The sequence below is a fragment of the Triticum dicoccoides genome, chromosome 4B, assembly GCF_002162155.2.
Source record: "Triticum dicoccoides isolate Atlit2015 ecotype Zavitan chromosome 4B, WEW_v2.0, whole genome shotgun sequence".
NCBI classification, from domain to species: Eukaryota; Viridiplantae; Streptophyta; class Magnoliopsida; order Poales; family Poaceae; genus Triticum; species Triticum dicoccoides.
Genome location: NC_041387.1, coordinates 658,732,240 through 658,753,696, shown reverse-complemented (window position 1 = coordinate 658,753,696; position 21,457 = coordinate 658,732,240). Strand labels below are relative to the sequence as shown.

The window sequence follows — 21,457 nt, the reverse complement described above, 5'->3', positions numbered from 1 at the left end:
GACAGAGAGTCAGACTCCGGGAAGAAAAGGGTGGGAGGGCGGGAAAGCAAAGGCAACTTGGAAGGGGAAATCGACGAATAACTGAAGAGAAAACACCGGTTGAAATCATTGAGGAAAGAAAGCAAAGGCTTCACATGAGTAGGATGGATACTCGATTACGGATTCCAGTTCCAAGAAGAAAAACAGGGAGGGCGGGTGGGAAAGAAAACAACTGAGGACAGAAAAACAACTTCATTGGGAGCGGACTGAGGATTGAACTCAAAGATGAAAAGGGTCGAGTCAACTTGACGAGAAATGCACCGGATAAAAGAGCTGAGAACGAACGATCGGAAAACCAACTGCGTGATCCTAAAGAAAAATTTGAAAGGGAAGAGGAGTAATTCAAAACACCTACGTCAAGATTCCTTGCCAGAGCGACGAAGGGGCTGAGAAGTAACAAGAATTCCTACACTCCAATATAACTAGACTCCGAAAACAGTTTTCTTCTAGACTCAACATCGGCCAAACTACACGATCAATCAAGGGGGCTCCTAGGGTCGGTCGAGGCTCTGATACCAACTTGTCACGCCCAATATGCGATATTATCCTAAAGAGACTCGAAGGTCCCACCAAGGATAGAACCGCATATTGAAACGCTTTTGCAAGGTGGATATCATTACATCAACATTACATAATAGATGGGGATACATACAAAAGGCATACAATGCCACACGAATACAACATCACAATACATAAGAGCATCATCCGACTACGGATGAAACACAAACATAAACTCAAACGACATCCACCCTGCTAGCCCAGGATGCCGACCTGGAACCTATCCCCTGATCAAAGAAGAAGCAGAAGCAACACTTCAAGACAAGCAAACATCGCTCTCGCGTCATGATCATCGCACAACCTGTACCTGCAACTCTTGTTGTAGTAATCTGTGAGCCACGAGGACTCAGCAATCCCATTACCATGGGTATCAAGACTAGCAAAGCTTAAAGGGAAAGGAAGGGGTAAAGTGGTGAGGTTGCAGTAGCGACTAAGCATGATATGGTGGCTAACATACGCAAATAAGAGCGAGAAGAGAGCAAGCAGAACGGTCGTCAACTAGTAATGATCAAGAAGTGATCCTGAACTCCTACTTACGTCAAACATAACCCAGAAACCGTGTTCACTTCCCGGACTCCGCCGAGAAGAGACCATCACGGCTACACACGCGGTTGATGCGTTTTAATTCGTATCTGGTGTCAAGTTATCTACAACCGGACATTAACAAATTCCCATCTGCCCATAACCACAGGCACGGCTTTCGAAAGATTATACCCTGCAGGGGTATCCCAACTTAGCCCATGACAAGCTCTCGCGATGAATGAAGGAATAGACCTTCTCCCAAGAAGACCCGATCAGACTCGGAATCCCAGTTTACAAAACATTTCGACAATGGTAAAACAAGACCAGCAAGACCGCCCGATGCGCCGACAATCCCGATAGGAGCTGCACATATCTCGTTCTGAGGGAAACACCGGATGAGCAATCCGTACAACTAAAACCAGACCTCAAGTTTCCCTGAGGGGGCGCTGCAAAGGGCTCTAGTTCGGACCAACACTTAGACAAGCACTCGCCCGGGGGGGCTATAATAAAGATGACCCTCGAGAGCGCGACTCCCAAGGGAAAAGTAGGTGGTGGTGAGGCAAATGGTAAAACCAAGGTTGGGCCTTGCTGGAGGAGTTTTATTCAAAGCGAACTGTCAAGGGGGTCCCATAAATCACCCGACCGCATAAGGAACGCAAAATCCGGGAACATAACACCGGTATGACGGAAACTAGGGCGGCAAGAGTGGACCAAAACACCAGGCATAAGGCCGAGCCTTCCGCCCTTTACCAAGTATATAGATGCATTAATAATATAAGAGATATTGTGATATCCCAACTAAAATCCTGTCCACCATGGAGCAATCTTCAACTTCACCTGAAACTAGCAACGCTATAAGAGGGGCTGAGCAAAGCGGTAACATAGCCAAGCAACGGTTTGCATAGGAAAAGTATCAAAGGTTAGAGGTTCAGGGCAATATGAGAGGCTTGAGGAGCAAAAGATAGGTAACGCAGCAAAGCGATAGAACGAAGCAACTAGCATATCAATGATAGTAATGAGATCCAGGGTAGCGGGCATCTTGCCTGAAATCCCGCAAGGAAGAAGAACGAGTCCATGAAGAAGACCAACTGATGAAGCCACAAAGACGAACCAAGCGTAGACGAACGAATCCTCACGATCGCAACGAAACGGGAACTATCGAGAAGAAGCACACAGCATGGTAAACACACCACACATAAACAAGGCATGATGCACGAACAAGCATGATGCAAGACAAGACTACATGAAACTACTCATGGCAAGAAATGATGCAAACAAGAGCAACACATCAAGACAAGTTTAAATGAGGCCGGGAACAACATATAACAATTTCGGTAAGTCCTCATATGCATATTTCGAAATTGGACCAGAGCTGAATAAACCTTATGTTCAAGTTGTTAAACAGCAAGTTAAGATGCACCAAGATGATCTACACGAGATTCTAGTCAAGTTACATATAAAGTTCATTTAGTTCGGGGCTACGGCCTAGAAGATATGAGCAAAACAAGTTAAACATGGCATTGATGCAAAATGCATACAATCATCAAGCAAACACACGAAAACAAGGATGCAACATGATATATGAAGCTACATGCAATTCTAAGCAAGTTTCATATAGAACACACTCAAAATGGAGCAACGGTTCAACACACACACATGAAACAAGTTATAATAACAATCTGTCCAAAACAGCAACTAGGCATATTGCAAGCATCAAAACAACATGCTACAGCACCCCAACAATAAAACAAAAGGCATGGGCATGATGTACAGGTAAAGCATAACAAAACATGAACACTGAGCTAACTCCAGAAATCACTAGAACATGCTCAAACACACATGGTAAGATTACAAGTAATAACAATTTCAGACTTTGCAGAAAATAACATCATGATGCAATGTTTAGAGCTATCAAACAACATGTTACAGGAACTTATAATAGCAAACAAAGGCATGGCATGAATCTACTAATTGCATATATCAAAAGTCCCTTACTGACCATAAGCCAAAAAGGATCAGAAAATATGATGGCACCCACGTAAACATAGCAAGTTATTATACAGATTCATACATGGCAGGAACAGAATTATAAACGCATGTAAATGAGTTTGTGCAACTCACTACAGAGCAATACATGGCATGGCAAGGCAACCAACAGTAAGAAGGCATATTTGTGAAGCTAAGCATGGCAATAGCAAGGTCATAGGGTGCATGGATCACTAGGAAAACACATGACAACAACTGAACTTAATGTTAACAGGCTGACAGCAATATTATGAAGCAACTTTAGAGCAAGATTACAACAAGCTACAGCAACCTATAAATGCAAGCAGGGGCATGGATGGATAGAGGATGACATGTAGATCAAAACATGTTTATATAACATCTCCAGATTATGCATAGAATGATTAGTAGCAACATGTTTATATAGCATCACGAAATAACAGATTCGGCCTAGCAAAACATCAACATCATGTACACTACTTAACAAGCTCGATTCACTCACCACAAGTCATTGCATGACAAGATAAGCATAGCATCATCAAGAAGACATGTTTGTGAAACAAACCAAGTCAAGAACAAGTCCATAGCATGCAAGGATCAACTATAGCAACCTTGGCCAAATTGAATAACATGTAAACAATCTGCCAGGAAACATTTTGAAGCAAAAGTAGAGCACGAAAATGACATGCTAGACTACTCCATAATTACAAACAGGGGCATGAATGGATAGAAAATAACCACATGTTCAAAACACCCTTACTGAAGTATCTCAAAAATATGCATGGATCACTCTGTAGCATCAAGTTTACATGGCATCAAAATAACAGCAGAACAGGGACTAAAATCAGCAACATCATGATGCCTAGTTTGCATGTTTGTGCTAGTCACCACATTGAACATAAAAATACATGGTAAGCACCTCTGTAAAGAAGACATAGCATAGATCAAAACACATGTAGGCATCAACCTCATAGGATGCACACATCAATCATGGCAAAAATGACAAAAGAGCTCGTTCTATTAACAGACAGCAGAAAACATCATGAAGCACTCTTACAACGACGATTCAGGCATCTAGATGAGCTCAAATGAATATGATGCAATGGAATGAAATGATGTACTCGTTGAGGCGAACAACTTGACATATTGCACGCACGAAACGGAGCTACGGATGCACAGATACGATGCAACGAACATGGCATGAAAATATGACAGGAAAAAAGGACAGTGGAATTCAACCTCGGGATTTCCAGATCTGGATCGGGAGTTGCACGTGAATCCGAGGTTCGCCGGAGAAGTTCGCCGGAGATGGCGAGGAAGGGCCCGGGGCAACCTCCTCCGGCCGGATCTCGCCGGATCCGGCGCGGGGAACGGCGGAGGAGGGCGGAGACGGAGGCTGCGGGGCGCGGGGCACTCGGGAGGCACGCCGACAGGGCACGGCGGCGGCTGGCGGGGGCTCCGGGCGGCGCAACGAGTGGGAGGCCGCGCGGCGGCGCCGCCGATGAGTCGGGACGGAGGCGGAGGGAGCCGGAGGCGGAGGCGCGCTCGGGGCCGGGGAGGAGGCGGCGAGCGGCGGAGGACCGAGGTGGCGGGGTCCCGGTGGCGGCGCGGCGCGGGAGCCGGCGCGGGAGCCGGGTGGCGCGCGGGAGGCGGCGGCGGCGCGCGCGGGGGCCGCGCGGGCAGGCTGCGGGCCGCGCGGGCCCGACGGTGGAGGCGGCGGGGAGCGCTGCGTGGCGGAACGCGGTTGGGCGCGGGGCGGCGGCTGGACATGTCCGGCCGGGGGCGGACATGTCCGGCGGCGGAGAGATGAAAATGGCTAGGGTTAGGGTAGAATGACTCGAAAATTTCGGAGGAGGTCTAGTTTTATAGGTAGAGGGAGCTAGGCGAGTCCAAATGAGGAGCGGTTTTCGGCCACGCGATCGTGATCGAACGACCGAGAGCATGGAGGGGAGTTAGATGGGTTTTGGGCCAGTTTGGAAGGGGTGTTGGGCTGCAAAGAGAGAGGGGCTTTACGGTTACCCGGTTAACCGTTGGAGTACCAAACGACCTCCAAATGGCACGAAACTTGACAGGCGGTCTACCGGTGCTATACCAAGGCCGCTTGACAAGCCTCGGTCCATTCCGAGAAAGTTTAACACCCGCTCAAAACGAGAGACGAAAGGGGAACGCCGGAGGACATAGGAGCGCCGGATTGCAAAACGGATAACGGGAAAAATGCTCGGATGCATGAGACGAACACGTATGCAAAATGAAATGCACATGATGACATGATAAAATGCAACACACAAGCAAACGACATGCCAACCACATGGCAACGACGGTGAATAACTGACAGACACCTGGCGCATCGGATCCGGGCGTTACAACACTCCTCCACTAACAAGAGATCTCGTCCCGAGATCTTAGGACCGAGACGGAAGGCAAAAAGGATGAGGTGAAACAAGAACTCAAGAGAAGAAGCAAAGAATCGAGAGCACTCGAGAAGAAGAGAGGATCGACAAGAATGACGAGAATCGAAAGCTCACGGAATCAGATAGACTATGAAACCACTCCGGTAAGAACGAGAAAAGAAACGAATAAGACTGAAAGGATTTAGGCAGCACTCCGGCTGATACATTGAGGAATAGAGCACGAGCTCCACAAGATGGGATGGCACTTGATGAGATAAACAACGCGATGCCTCCGAAAGAATTAAAAGAATGGAATGAAATGAACTTAGAAGGAAGAGTTGAACGGAGTTGTTGAGAAAATCAACAACGAAAGAATAAGCTTGTTGTGGACTTATGGAAAACATCTCAAAATTATGAGGTGATCACCGACCACAAACGGAAATGATTGGATAGCTAAGAAGAAAGAAGAAATGCAAAACTCCACTTCAAAAGAATATGAAGAATTAATTGCACTTCGAAAGGCAAGAAGGAAAGATACTTGAGCTCCTTCGATAAGAATCTTGATGAACTCTTGAAGAAAGAATTAAATCATGAAGAACCACCATGAAGAACTCCGGTAACAAAAGGACAATGAGATAGAATTGAAGGATGAAAGAATAAGATGAGCCTTGCGATGATTTAGATGGAGGTTCCGACAAAATAACCGAGGAAATTTGAACTCCGGAGAAGAAAAGATGAAAACACTTGAACTAGAATTTATTCATCAGGAACAAACTCTGAAGGAAGGGATTACTCACTTGGATGAAATAAGAATAAGATTTATTGTATGCTTATCCTTCATCAAATTAAATTGATGACCAACAATGGATTCTTCATACTACTTATTCTTCTTGAAAAGGATTGAGAAGTGACATATCGCAAACTTGAGAAGGTCTTCATGAACCACCGGTAGGACTGGAAAGAACGAATGAAATTTATATGATAATCAAGGAAAAAGGATTCTGAAGGAACCACCGTTAGAATTCGAAAATGACTGACGAAAGAGAGAATGAATCACTGGGAAGAATTAGAAGAACAAATATGTTTGAGGGGATTTAGATGCAAGAAAACAGGAAGAAGTCGATCTGATTAAAAGCACTTGAACGAAGCACCGGGATAAATATCGAACGGTAACTAGAATGGTGGCCTCCGGTGAAAAGAAATGGGAAAACAAGTTCTGACAAACTCCGGATGGTTAAGAAAGAATATCTGACAATCTGAAATGATTCAAGAGGATAAAATGAAGCTAGAACCACGAAACTTCGAGAGAACGGATAAGATTGAGAGGAAAAACTCTTCTTCGGTCTTCACAAGATGACAAGAAACACCACCAAAATTACTGAGGTACTCCGGGAGAATGAAAAGCAGAGAGGTTCAGCCAACAATGAAATGATCTTGGAAGCGATCTTGGTGAAGGGCTGTGACTGATGGAATCCATTCTTACGTCACGCTTGAAAAGATTTGTGAAAAACTCCGGGGGAATTAGAAGAGTCAGGTAAGATCCTGGGAAAAGACCTGTGGGTTAGGGCCCACTGAAGAGAAAACACCGTCGGAAAGGGATGTTGAACAGATAGATGATGCACCGGAACAATTGAAATATTTGAATGAGGTGACAACCTCGAATAAAGTCAAACACAGACGAATCTCCTGAGATGTCTTGAATACTCCGGAAGGATAAACTGGCAAGAGGCGAACGAGCGAAGAAAAAACACTTGATCCAAGGAAAAGAATGCGATCAACACCGAAAAAAACTTGAATTGAGTCCACTGAAGAAGAGATGAAGAATGTTGAACAAGACGAGAATTCACCGGTTGAAATAATTAACGAAAGACTGAAGAGGCTCCGCACGCATGAGGTAGATGGTCGACAGAGAGTCAGACTCCGGGAAGAAAAGGGTGGGAGGGCGGGAAAACAAAGGCAACTTGGAAGGGGAAATCGACGAATAAGTGAAGAGAAAACACCGGTTGAAATAATTGAGGAAAGAAAGCAAAGGCTTCACATGAGTAGGATGGATACTCGATTACGGATTCCAGTTCCAAGAAGAAAAACAGGGAGGGCAGGTGGGAAAGAAAACAACTGAGGACAGAAAAACAACTTCATTGGGAGCGGACTGAGGATTGAACTCAAAGATGAAGAGGGTCGAGTCAACTTGACGAGAAATGCACCAGATAAAAGAGCTGAGAACCAATGATCGGAAAACCAACTGCGTGATCGTAAAGAAAAATTTGAAAGGGAAGAGGAGTAATTCAAAACACCTACGTCAAGATTCCTTACCAGAGTGACGAAGGGGCTGAGGAGTAACAAGAATTCCTACACTCCGATATAACTAGACTCCGAAAACAGTTTTCTTCTAGACTCAACATCGGCCAAACTACACGATCAATCAAGGGGGCTCCTAGGGTCGGTCGAGGCTCTGATACCAACTTGTCACGCCCAATATGCGATACTATCCTAAAGAGACTCGAAGGTCCCACCAAGGATAGAACCGCATATTGAAACGCTTTTGCAAGGTGGATATCATTACATCAACATTACATAATAGATGGGGATACATACAAAAGGCATACAATGCCACACGAATACAACATCACAATACATAAGAGCATCATCCGACTACGGATGAAACACAAACATAAACTCAAACGACATCCACCCTGCTAGCCTAGGATGCCGACCTGGAACCAATCCCCTGTCAAAGAAGAAGCAGAAGCAGCACTTCAAGACAAGCAAACATCGCTCTCGCATCATGATCATCACACAACTTGTACCTGCAACTGTTGTTCTAGTAATCTGTGAGCCACGAGGACTCAGCAATCCCATTAACATGGGTATCAAGACTAGCAAAGCTTAAAGGGAAAGGAAGGGGTAAAGTGGTGAGGTTGCAGCAGCGACTAAGCATGATATGGTGGCTAACATACGCAAATAAGAGCGAGAAGAGAGCAAGCAGAACGGTCGTCAACTAGTAATGATCAAGAAGTGATCCTGAACTCCTACTTACGTCAAACATAACCCAGAAACCGTGTTCACTTCCCGGACTCCGCTGAGAAGAGACCATCACGGCTACACACGCGGTTGATGCGTTTTAATTCGGATCTGGTGTCAAGTTATCTACAACCGGACATTAACAAATTCCCATCTGCCTATAACCGTAGGCACGGCTTTCGAAAGATTATACCCTGCAGGGGTGTCCCAACTTAGCCCATGACAAGCTCTCACGATCAACGAAGGAATAGACCTTCTCCCAGGAAGACCCGATCAGACTCGGAATCCCGGTTTACAAAACATTTCGACAATGGTAAAACAAGACCAGCAAGACCACCCGATGCGCCGACAATCCCGATAGGAGCTGCACATATCTCGTTCTCAGGGCAACACCGGATGAGCAATCTGTACAACTAAAACCAGACCTCAAGTTTCCCTGAGGGGGCGCTGCAAAGGGCTCTAGTTCGGACCAACACTTAGACAAGCACTGGCCCGGGGGGACTATAATAAAGATGACCCTCGAGAGCGCGACTCCCAAGGGAAAAGTAGGTGGTGGTGAGGCAAATGGTAAAACCAAGGTTGGGCCTTGCTGGAGGAGTTTTATTCAAAGCGAACTGTCAAGGGGGTCCCATAAATCACCCGACCATGTAAGGAACGCAAAATCCGGGAACATAACACCGGTATGACAGAAACTAGGGCGGCAAGAGTGGAACAAAACACCAGGCATAAGGCCGAGCCTTCCGCCCTTTACCAAGTATATAGATGCATTAATAATATAAGAGATATTGAGATATCCCAACCAAAATCCTGTCCACCATGGAGCAATCTTCAACTTCACCTGCAACTAGCAACGCTATAAGAGGGGCTGAGCAAAGCGGTAACATAGCCAAGCAACGGTTTGCATAGGAAAAGTATCAAAGGTTAGAGGTTCAGGGCAATATGGGAGGCTTGAGGAGCAAAAGATAGGTAACGCGGCAAAGCGATAGAACGAAGCAACTAGCATAGCAATGATAGTAATGAGATCCAGGGTAGCGGTCATCTTGCCTGAAATCCCACAAGGAAGAAGAACGAGTCCATGAAGAAGACGAACTGATGAAGCCACGAAGACGAACCAAGCGTAGACGAACGAATCCTCACGATCGCAACGAAACGGGAACTATCGAGAAGAAGCACACAACATGGTAAACACACCACACATAAACAAGGCATGATGCACGAACAAGCATGATGCAAGACAAGACTACATGAAGCTACTCATGGCAAGAGATGATGCAAACAAGAGCAACACATCAAGACAAGTTTAAATGAGGCCGGGAACAACATATAACAATTCCGGTAAGTCCTCATATGCATATTTTGAAATTGGACCAGATCTGAATAAACCTTATGTTCAAGTTGTTAAACAGCAAGTTAAGATGCACCAAGATGATCTACACGAGATTCTAGTCAAGTTACATATAAAGTTCATTTAGTTCGGGGCTACGGCCTAGAAGATATGAGCAAAACAAGTTAAACATGGCATTGATGCAAAATGCATACAAACATCAAGCAAACACACCAAAACAAGGATGCAACATGATAATATGAAGCTACATGCAATTCTAAGCAAGTTTCATATAGAGCACACTCAAAATGGAGCAACGGTTCAACACACACACATGAAACAAGTTATAATAACAATCTGTCCAAAACAGCAACTAGGCATATTGCAAGCATCAAAACAACATGCTACAGCACCCCAACAATAAAACAAAAGGCATGGGCATGATGTACAGGTAAAGCATAACAAAACATAAACACTGAGCTAACTCCAGAAATCACTAGAACATGCTCAAACACACATGGTAAGATTACAAGTAATAACAATTTCAGACTTTGCAGAAAATAACATCATGATGCAATGTTTAGAGCTATCAAACAACATGTTACAGGAACTTATAATAGCAAACAAAGGCATGGCATGAATCTACTAATTGCATAGATCAAAAGTCCCTTACTGACCATAAGCCAAAAAGGATCAGAAAATATGATGGCACCCACGTAAACATAGCAAGTTATTATACAGATTCATACATGGCAGGAACAAAATTATGAACGCATGTAAATGAGTTTGTGCAACTCACTACAGAGCAATACATGGCATGGCAAGGCAACCAACAGTAAGAAGGCATATTTGTGAAGCTAAGCATGGCAATAGCAAGGTCATAGGGTGCATGGATCACTAGGAAAACACATGACAACAACTGAACTTAATGTTAACAGGTTGACAGCAACATTATGAAGCAACTTTAGAGCAAGATTACAACAAGCTACAGCAACCTATAAATGCAACCAGGGGCATGGATGGATAGAGGATGACATGTAGATCAAAACATGTTTATAGAACATGTCCAGATTATGCATAGAATGATTAGTAGCAACATGTTTATATAGCATCACGAAATAACAGATTCGGCCTAGCAAAACATCAACATCATGTACACTACTTAACAAGCTCGATTCACTCACCACAAGTCATTGCATGACAAGATAAGCATAGCATCATCAAGAAGACATGTTTGTGAAACAAACCAAGTCAAGAACAAGTCCATAGCATGCAAGGATCAACTATAGCAACCTTGGCCAAATTGAATAATATGTAAACAATCTGCCAGGAAACATTTTGAAGCAAAAGTAGAGCACAAAAATGACATGCTAGACTACTCCATAATTACAAACAGGGGCATGAATGGATAGACAATAACCACATGTTCAAAACACCCTTACTGAAGTATCTCAAAAATATGCATGGATCACTCTGTAGCATCAAGTTTACATGGCATCAAAATAACAGCAGAACAGGGACTAAAATCAGCAACATCACGATGCCTAGTTTGCATGCTTGTGCTAGTCACCACATTGATCACAAAAATACATGGTAAGCACCATTGTAAAGAAGACATAGCATAGATCAAAACACATGTAGGCATTAACCTCATAGGATGCACACATCAATCATGGCAAAAATGACAAAAGAGCTCGTTCTGTTAACAGACAGCAGAAAACATCATGAAGCACTCTTACAACAACGATACAGGCATCAAGATGAGCTCAAATGAATATGATGCAATGGAATGAAATGATGTACTCGTTGAGGCAAACAATTTGACATATTACACGCACAAAACGGAGCTACGGATGCAGAGATACGATGCAACGAACATGGCATGAAAATATGACAGGAAAAAGGGACTTAGTGGAATTCAACCTCGGGATTTCCAGATCTGGATCGGGAGTTGCACGTGAATCCGAGGTTCACCGGAGAAGTTCACCGGAGATGGCGAGGAAGGGCCCGGGGCAACCTCCTCCGGCCGGATCTCGCCGGATCCAGCACGGGGAACGGCGGAGGAGGGCGGAGACGGAGGCTGCGGGGCGCGGGGCGCTCGGGAGGCGCGCAGACAGGGCGCGGCGGCGGCTGGCGGGGGCTCCGGGCCGCGCGACGAGCGGGAGGCCGCAGGGCGGCGCCGCCGGCGAGTCGGGACGGAGGCGGAGGGAGCGGAAGGCGGAGGCGCGCTCGGGGCCGGGGAGGAGGCGGCGAGCGGCGGAGGGCCGAGGCGGCGGGGTCCCGTTGGCGGCGCAGCGCGCCGGCGAGGCGGCGGAGGGCGCCGGCGCGGGAGCCGGGCGGCGCGCGCACGGGCCGCGCGGGCCGGCTGCGGAGGCGGCGGGGAGCGCCACGTGGCGGAACGCGGTTGGGCGCGGGGCGGCGGCTGGACATGTCCGGCCGGGGGCGGACATGTCCGGCGGCGGAGAGATGAAAATGGCTAGGGTTAGGGTAGAATGACCCGAAAATTTCGGGGGAGGTCTAGTTTTATAGGTAGAGGGAGCTAGGAGAGTCCAAATGAGGAGCGGTTTTCGGCCACGCGATCATGATCGAACGACCGAGAGCATGGAGGGGAGTTAGATGGGTTTTGGGCCAGTTTGGAAGGGGTGTTGGGCTGCAAAGAGAGAGGGGCTTTACAGTTACCCGGTTAACCGTTGGAGTACCAAACGACCTCCAAATGGCACGAAACTTGACAGGCGGTCTACCGGTGCTATACCAAGGCCTCTTGACAAGCCTCGGTCCATTCCGAGAAAGTTTAACACCCCCTCACAACGAGAGACGAAAGGGGAACGCCGGAGGACATAGGAGCGCCGGATTGCAAAACGGACAACGGGGAAAATGCTCGGATGCATGAGACAAACACGTATGCAAAATGAAATGCACATGATGACATGATAAAATGCAACACACAAGCAAATGACATGGCAACCACATGGCAACGACGGCGAATAACTGACAGACACCTGGCGCATCTGATCCGGGGCGTTACATGCATGGAGTATTCATATGATATGCAAGGACAGGAAATCTAGCAAGTAATGTTCTAATCAGTTGGGTTATCCCCTTCTGAAAAAAAATCTTAATCAGTTTATTGGTTGATTTGATTGCATTAGGTTATTTCTAATTATGTTCGAATTTCATCAGATTTGTACTTAAGTTTGTTTCTCTCATTGAATAAATTGATTGCCGATCCTATAGGCTGGGTGAGAAGCAAAGAAGGGTCACAGTGAACTATTGCTAGCTTGAGGAGATGCTCACATGAAGACATGGTTGCCGAAGGTTGCATACAACTAAAGTGAGCTTCTCTTTGAAAATCTCATAATTGTTTCACTTACCTTCTTTTTACTATCAGCAGTTTCTACCTTTTCAAGTTGTTTGGTTATGAGCCAAGACTGAAGATATACAAGCTTATGGTTAGTATTATCCCTTTTTCATATATTTTGGTTATTGTTTTAGTTAGCTAGATGGATGTGATGTAGTTAAATAATCGAATGACTTCTATACTTATATCATTGTTTGGTTTATGTAATTGTTGGCGCCAATATCTTGACTCGCTAAAAGTGCATGCAAATTTCTTACTGAAACAAGCATGGTTGACGTGTCAGTCAAGGGGTCCCTGCATCTGTGGTGTTCGGCTTGCTATGGTGGTTGACCATGGAATACTTGTGAGGGAGAGCACCCCTTTAGTGCCTCTTCGCGTAGTTCCTCCGGCGTGCACAACTTAAGCCTTGTTACCATGGATGACAAAGTCTGCCTTGTCGTGACGACCACGCGTGGGTACACACATAGGCATACTATAAGATTGTTATTAATTAATCCATGCAGTTTCATGTCCAGGCCAATGTTTAGTTGGGGGAAGTGTTGTTGATTTTTTTTATTCAGCCACGAGTGTCAGTGTTGATTTTGAGGGCATTGTTAGGTGTTTAGTTGAGCTAGCAAGGGGGCGTAGTGGACCTGTCATCATTTTTTTGAAATGGTTCAGCGTTGGCTCTATATTTTCATGGTCGACTGCTTCCCTGAAGATGCTTCAGCTGCATTTTTGTTTACCCATCATTCGGTGGCAAACCACTGATTCCTCACGGGTTGCAGATGATGAGTACTTACATTTTTGGTCTTACTGATTTTGTCAGACTGATGGGTGCACGACAATTTTTGGTCTTACTGATTTCGTCTGAGAGATAATCAGATAAAACGACAATTGACTCCCAACTAACCACACCTAGATAATCAGATAACTACATTTTGAAGTTAGTATACATTCATTCTGTTCTTGCAAAATATTTATTTATATAGCTTGTTGTCATCTAATTTAAGGTTCAATTTCCTCACTGTAAATCCTCAAATATGTGGGCAGCATGGACCACCAGATAGGTAAGCAAGAGAAGGACCAGTTCATAATCATCTTATTTGTTCTACTTGGACTGTCGTTGTTACTTGCAGTTGCCTCTGTTACCATGTGGCAACGCAACCATGAAGGGCTTGACGTGTTGGCTATCAAGAAGCACTAGGTCGACGGCAGGCAAGGCATCCAGGAAGCCACATCACGAGAGAGCGATGACGCTCAAAGGGTGAGGTTGACAAATGGTGCGGTGACACTAGCTCGCTAGCCAAGCAGACTACATTCTGGACTATTTACACATCATGGACTAAAATTGGACTATTTACACATCATGGACTAAAATTGGACTTCTTTTTGGACTCACATCTTTTATATAATATATACTCAAGTCTGATATGCATTTTATTTATTCTATAATTAAGTACAATCTTTTAAGTTGCTGCTGAATGAAGAAGACATGGGGTCAGAAAAATGTTAAGATTGACTTGATGTGTGGTAAGGAACATCCAGTTGAAAAGTTTTTGATGCTTGAACATCCAGTACTTAATTATTCTTTTAGGTATGCATAATCTGCCAAGTTATAAGCAGTTCCTTTTATTTGGGTAGGCATAATGACCGTTCCGCAGCATCAGGTTCAAAAAAAAGTTCTTCAAGGTTAGTAATTAATACTCCCTTCCCATATGGGTATGCATGATGGTTGTTCATTTTTTGGGATAGCTTACCCATCTTATGCCTTGAAAACTGAGCTACCTCCGTGATTATGCATCTGGTCTCAGTAGATTTTTTTTCCGCCAAAATACAGTTGTGAAGAGGAGTTCCTGATGATAGCTGAATATACCGGCCTACTTGCCTACAACCAAGGCAAAATTATCAGCGTGTATGCGAAACAGCCTGCTAGCTGGGTGTGTGCCTCCTGTTTGAGCGAGAGGGAGGACCTTTGCTGGGCAGTCAAAGGATGTGCTCGGATATGGTGGTCCAACTGCAAGGTAATGCTAACACATCTTGTTACTCTTTCTTCAATTTCGATAGGTTTACGACAGTTCCATTCAAGCACAAATATGTTTATGACACTAACTCAAAGTTGTAAAATACATATATTTATAATAGTTTAATTATTCTTACATGATTTCCACATATATGTGTTGCTTTAGACAAAAAAATGTGGAGTGAACTTGTTACATAGAACACCCTAGGTATCGCCACTGGCATCGACTAGACAACGCCCATCACTGACACACTCTTCTCTTGGGAGCATTGGCCCAGCTCATTGTTGTCACATCACTCTCCCACCATTGCTTTTGTCTGGTCTCGATCAGATATTTTGGTTGATATGCGGGGAGCTGAGAGGGCAAGCTAGGGGAATGGAGTTGGGAGAGACGATAGTAGAGCGACATCGTTTTTGTTCCTATTTCTTTTCCTTTTCAAGTGGTTACTTTTTCTTCATCAGTTCATCTATAAACTTTTGGTTGTCTCAGCGTAGCTTGCAGCTCCAGCTTAAATTTGTTAGATTTATGGGTAAGCCAAATTGTTTAAATTTATATTGTCCAATTTATTTATAGGAACCAATCACCCAGATGCCTTTCTTAGACTGATCCAAAGATTAATGAAGCTAGGGCTGTCAAACTGACCAAAGCAGGTACAGCCACATCTTAGGCTTGAAAATTTGCATATGGACGTGGGAGTCCACTCATATGTATGGCTTTCATGTACACTTTGAATGGTCCAGGAACATTTGTATTTTTCTGTGTGTCGATTTTTTTCCAAGAGTATTTGCTTTGTGTCTGTAGACATTAGGTTAGCTGTCAAGTTGGTAATTAGAGGATTAGATCACTGTATCAATCGACAATCATCTCGGGAAAGTATCATCGTACTTTTGTTAGATAATTGGTACTTCTGTAGTTGCATGTTTTTTATACTTATATATTTGTAGCCACTTTTATTGTGTTCTTTGTTCCTTTCTTTTTATCATACATATAACTAAAAGCCAGTTACAGAAAAATGTCAGTCTCATCCCTTGCCTTCTTTAGTTGAGGAGATTACTCTACTTTTTATCACTGTTGGAGGATTCCTTATTTTGAGAAGACAGTATCACAGCAACGGGCACGCAGCTTGGCCAACTCATTATTTCTACCGGCACCAATTGTTTTTATTGTTTCTAGCCAATGTAGATTGTGGTGATTGTATGAAAGATTTAATACCTTCCTCACGTGCATGCTAGAAAGGAATGTTTGCGGATGGACGTGAAATGAACTGTTAAGTACTCTCCTATTTAGTTTCACCAGGAATTTATTGATATGGTAAGAATTGGTAGATTGGTTTGTGACGAAATGTTGCTTGAAAATAAATTCATGATAGGTTAGAGTGGGGGTAAAAATAGTTACAGTGCTCTTGTAGGACGATGGATTTTCTCCATTTAGTCTTGTAGCCTTCATGGAAGTCAAATTTTGTAGGTTTGTTTGTACATTTTTGCTTTGTTTCGGAAACCAGAGCAGTTCACTTTATCCATGTGTTTTTTCTTGCTTCTCTGCATTGTACCCTTTGGGATGATCAATATGCATTACTCTTTTTCAAAGTTTCTATTTGGAACTATATTTTTTTATTAAACCACTGTCAGAAGGTTTCACAAGAAACCTAAAAACTGTAACAGGTGGTCATTAATTTTTTTTGCCATATGTAATGAATGTTTGCCACAAGTTAGGAAACATAACTGGTTTTTAGTCGTTTATCAGTTCGTTTTGCTCATGGGGATATATAATTAGCTTTTACCAGCTTTTTGATTATACAAGATTTTTTCTTCTTTCTCCACATGTGTGTTTCTGCAATATGTGTACATTCAAGCGCCCGAAGGTTTGTTCTCCCACTGTGTGCCACTAATATTTCATTTTTGTGGGTGAGGTTTTCTAACTTCTGGATGCGCGAATGGTTTGGATATGGTGTTGCGCAATGCTACTGTGTTATGCTATGACCACGGACATGCTTATGTGATGTGGTGCATCTGTTTTTATACTTCAACATTGTTGTTCCCGCTTGCGCGGCAGCGGTGACTGTAGATGCTGCTCACACATCTATTGTTCCTGCGTGCGCAGGGGCGCGGAGGTGGGCGACCGGGCGTGGGAGGCGGCTCGGCACGGTGAGGCGGGGCCGGGCCGGAATCGCGAGCACCAGGCAGGCGCAGCTGCCACCTGCGTCGACCAGGAGCACACGCCCGTAGAGGGATGTTGTGCCCTGGCACTGTCCGTCGTGGAGCTCGCGAGGGACTCCTTGTCACGGGCGGGCGCTGCCTGTCACGGCGCTCGCGAGGTCCAGTTTGGGATCCATGGAGCCAGAGCGCAGCGGCAGAACTGCGTGACGGCCGTCGCGGTGGGCGAGCACGGCGGCGACGACTGCAACTGCTGCTGTGGTGACTGGCTGTTGTTGTTCCTGCTTGCGCGACAGCGGTGACTGCAGATGCTTCTCATGCATCTGTTGTTCCTGCGTGCGCGAGGGAGCGGAGGCGATGGCGTTGCGGCGGCGATGACTACATTGGGCCAACTTTTTCGTCTGCACGGACACAAACAAATGAAATGGGTCGGTGTGTTGCAGTTGCTCTAACTCCCTGAAATTTTTCATTCATTTGCTTTTAGGATGTAGGATGGAGCATAGTTTGTGCTGTTGATTGTCAATTGTACTCCCTCCGTTCCTAAATATAAGCCTTCAGTTTGTTATGTTGAAGATGCTTTGTACTCCTTCTGTTCCTAAATATATGCCTTCTTAGAGATTTCAATATAGAGTATATATGGAGCAAAATGAGTGAATCTACACTCTAAAATTTGTCTATATCCATCCGTATGTAGTCCGTATTGAAATATTGAAAAAGGATTATTTTTAGAAATAGAGGGAATAATAAACAAAAAAGATCACATAACATAAATTGATTGATCATAAATTATTGTTTTTTTTCCTAGGCGGGATTGGTAGCAAAGTTGTTCTTTTGGACTATGCAGTTCATTGGCCATGGAGGTTTTGAGGCAAATCTCTATCAAGCTATTAATGTTAGGTTAAGCACTAGCTTTAGTAAATTCCTGCCCAAGGATTATACTTGACACTTACTCTGACGGTAGAACCGGACACGTGCTCCACTGTTTTCACGTTTGAGCATTGAAAATGAAAAACAAGTGTTTGGGTATGTGGTGGAAATCCCTCTTACGTGATTTCTAAAAAAGGGTTAATCAAAGATTGCATTCATGAATAATAGAGCTACCAAAATGTGGACATGCTAATTTATTTTTGAGGAACCTAGCGCACCAACAACTATCACCTGGCCCATGTCAAACGTTCACCCCAGTAGACTAACCTGTCAACTACCAAAATGTGGACATGCTAATTTCTGCTTGGTATTCCAATGAGCATAGACGAACAATAAATTTATATATTACATTATCTTAACATTCAAAATAATATTAATTTCGAAAATTGTAGGGATGTGTGTGACTATTTATATTATTTTATGCTTTGGTGGAACGGTGAAGAATTAGTTCATCCACTTTGCCCAATGAGTATTCTCCATTACACATTTTAAGACCTCCGACGTGAATTCTTCGTGCTAATTACATATATTGCTTGTGCAGGTTGGGTATGAGTTGAGGAAGGGTTTTTTAGTTATACTTGTTCAGATTTCATGCGAATGGAGCTAAAGTCAATATTCTTAATATTGTGCGAAAATTTCTTAAGCGCATCAAATGGATCTTAATTTGTAATTGGTTTTAGTTAGATAATCTCTCTATATGCATAAGTCATCAGATTGCCTTTTTTTGTTATCAATTTACATTGCAAGTGAAGTTGACTTTAATTATTAGCTGATTTTGCCTGTGCTATCTATTCTCTTCACGCGAAATTTAACATGTATTATGTTTATATAATTCCAGCAATATATTCAAAAGCCCGTGGCAACGCACGGGCACTCTACTAGTTAAACTAGGGCATGAGTTCTTGGTTTGAACTATGATCTTCTCTCATGCTGAGTTGCTGACTACGTCAAACATTCCGTTAATAGGTAGGATCTCACCATTTAAGAACAGAATATCTCCTAGTTGAAATTATAGAACCAAATATATATGACACAAACGTGATAAGCCAATCAAGAAGAGACGATGCACCTCTATATCTTGATGCACTGTATGTATGCTGATATTGTCCTTTGTGGTTGTCCTATAACGTTCAATTGTGTCCTGCATGCTGAAATGGAATTTAAAATGTAATTATTTTGATAATAATAGCAGTTAATTAACTCACTTAATAAATCAGTTAATTAACTCTCTTGCTAACAACGTCACCAAAACACGTAGTATTACAAGGCAAACAATCTCAAAGTTTTGTTCTAGGTGGAGGGAGAAAGACAAGAAAAAAAATAGGGGAGTGAGCTCAATGCAATAGCCTACCTTTGCACATGCTGCAAAACAAACTTAGTAAACTAGATGATGCCCCGCACATTGCCGAGGAAATCTTGTTCAAATAATTATATTAATAGATGCTAAAAAATAACTAAAAATAATGATATGTAACAGTGTTCTCAATTTACATTGTAGATAACAAAATGTCATTTTCTAACCAAAATAGAACCATGCATTGGGTAGGTATGTTCTAACCAAAATATGAACCATAAATTATGTAGGTATCCTCCAAGTATCTAGCCCATATATCATATATGAAAACATAAAAATTAATTCAAACGACATAACTTATGAGTGAGATGTATGGCTTGCTAATGTGGTATGGGTGTATGGTTAAATTAATGCATAAAAAGTCGCAACTTATGATTGATTTGCGTAGGTACCGATGTGGTGTGGTTGCATGCTTAGAAAATTGAGTTAAGTGGGCTGCATGAAAAATGTAACTTCTGATTTATGATTGACATGCATAGGTGTTGATGTGGCATGACTTCATGCTTAGAAAAATTAGGTAGTGGATTGTACCTATTTAAAATTAAAAATAAATAGAAAGGAGGTGAAAAAAAAGTCTAATCTAATAGACAACCTACTGTATAGTGAACACCTGCTATGTTATTATTAATGGTCTAAATGATATTTAGACAAGCATTCAATATGTTAGAGTTAATTCCAGTCGAACATGGCCAATGTCCAACAGCAAACATGTATAGTGAAGGTATGACTCTTAACACATTTTCCTATGCGACAAAATCAATGCTCTGATTTAGTGTGGATTCTATCCTTGTCTTCTCTCTTTGTCGTTAAGACCGACTTAACTAGTGAACATCAATGGCAGTGTATGTTAGCCAAGAATGACAAGTTTAGTTGACAAGCATGGCAAATCCGTCCCAGTTTAGTTTTTTGCCACAATTTTCCGTGCTTGCCTCACGACAATATAAATTGCTATAAAAACGTTCGGTTTGTCACCCCCTCCCAGCGAACATTAGTTGAATAGCATTACCGTAAAGTATTACTATATATTTATAACTACTATACATGCTTGTATTAGATCGGACAATTAATAACATTGATAATAAGGCATTTTCTAGTGCTCCATGGTGTATAAGTGCTAAGCATGTCACGTACAAAAAAACATGATATGACATAGCAATGTAGGAGAGATGCCACTTTGGTGACCCCAAGAAGAAACACTGGAAAGCACGCGAGCCTATATGAAACATATAAATGAAAGAAGCGCACCAATACATGAAAGAGTATAGCTGTTTAATAATTAAATGAAATGAGCTTTGCTACAATAAGTTAAACATCTATTTGTTGGGTAATTTAGTTGCTAACTTTTTAATGCACATAACACCTCGTTTAAGAACATCATCTAATATATACCACTCCCTCTGATTCATAAGGGCATGTACAATGATGCTATCTTAGGAGTGACACGTAGAATAAATAATAAGGTGGAGGAGAGAGAACTCGCACTACTAGGAAAAGGGCTATAGATAGGATTGATACTAATTAATGGCGCACCGAGGAACCAGTGCGCCACTACTATATACTAATGGCGCACCAGTCGGTGATGCGCCATTAGTGTGGAAGACACTAATGGCGCACCAGAGACATGGTGCGCCACTAGTATTAATTTTTTTTCATTTTTCCATACATACTAATGGCGCATCAGGTCGAAGTGCGCCATTACTAGTTCTAACTAATAATGGCACACGAGGCAGATCGTGCGCCATTACTGTATTTTTTTAATTTCTTTTTGCAAAACTACTAATGACATACTCTGGCCAGGTGCGCC

General features: G+C 43.3%; 1 protein-coding gene across 1 annotated transcript in view; it reads right to left on the bottom strand.

Annotated features, from left to right (window-relative positions):
* Positions 1–21,457, bottom strand: part of LOC119293010 (MADS-box transcription factor 50-like) — a 77,366-nt gene that overhangs the window by 17,487 nt on the left and 38,422 nt on the right. Inside the window, exon 2 of the mRNA XM_037571626.1 lies at positions 19,369–19,447. Within this exon, the coding sequence (XP_037427523.1) occupies positions 19,369–19,447 (79 nt within the window). The remainder of the gene's footprint in view (positions 1–19,368; positions 19,448–21,457) is intronic.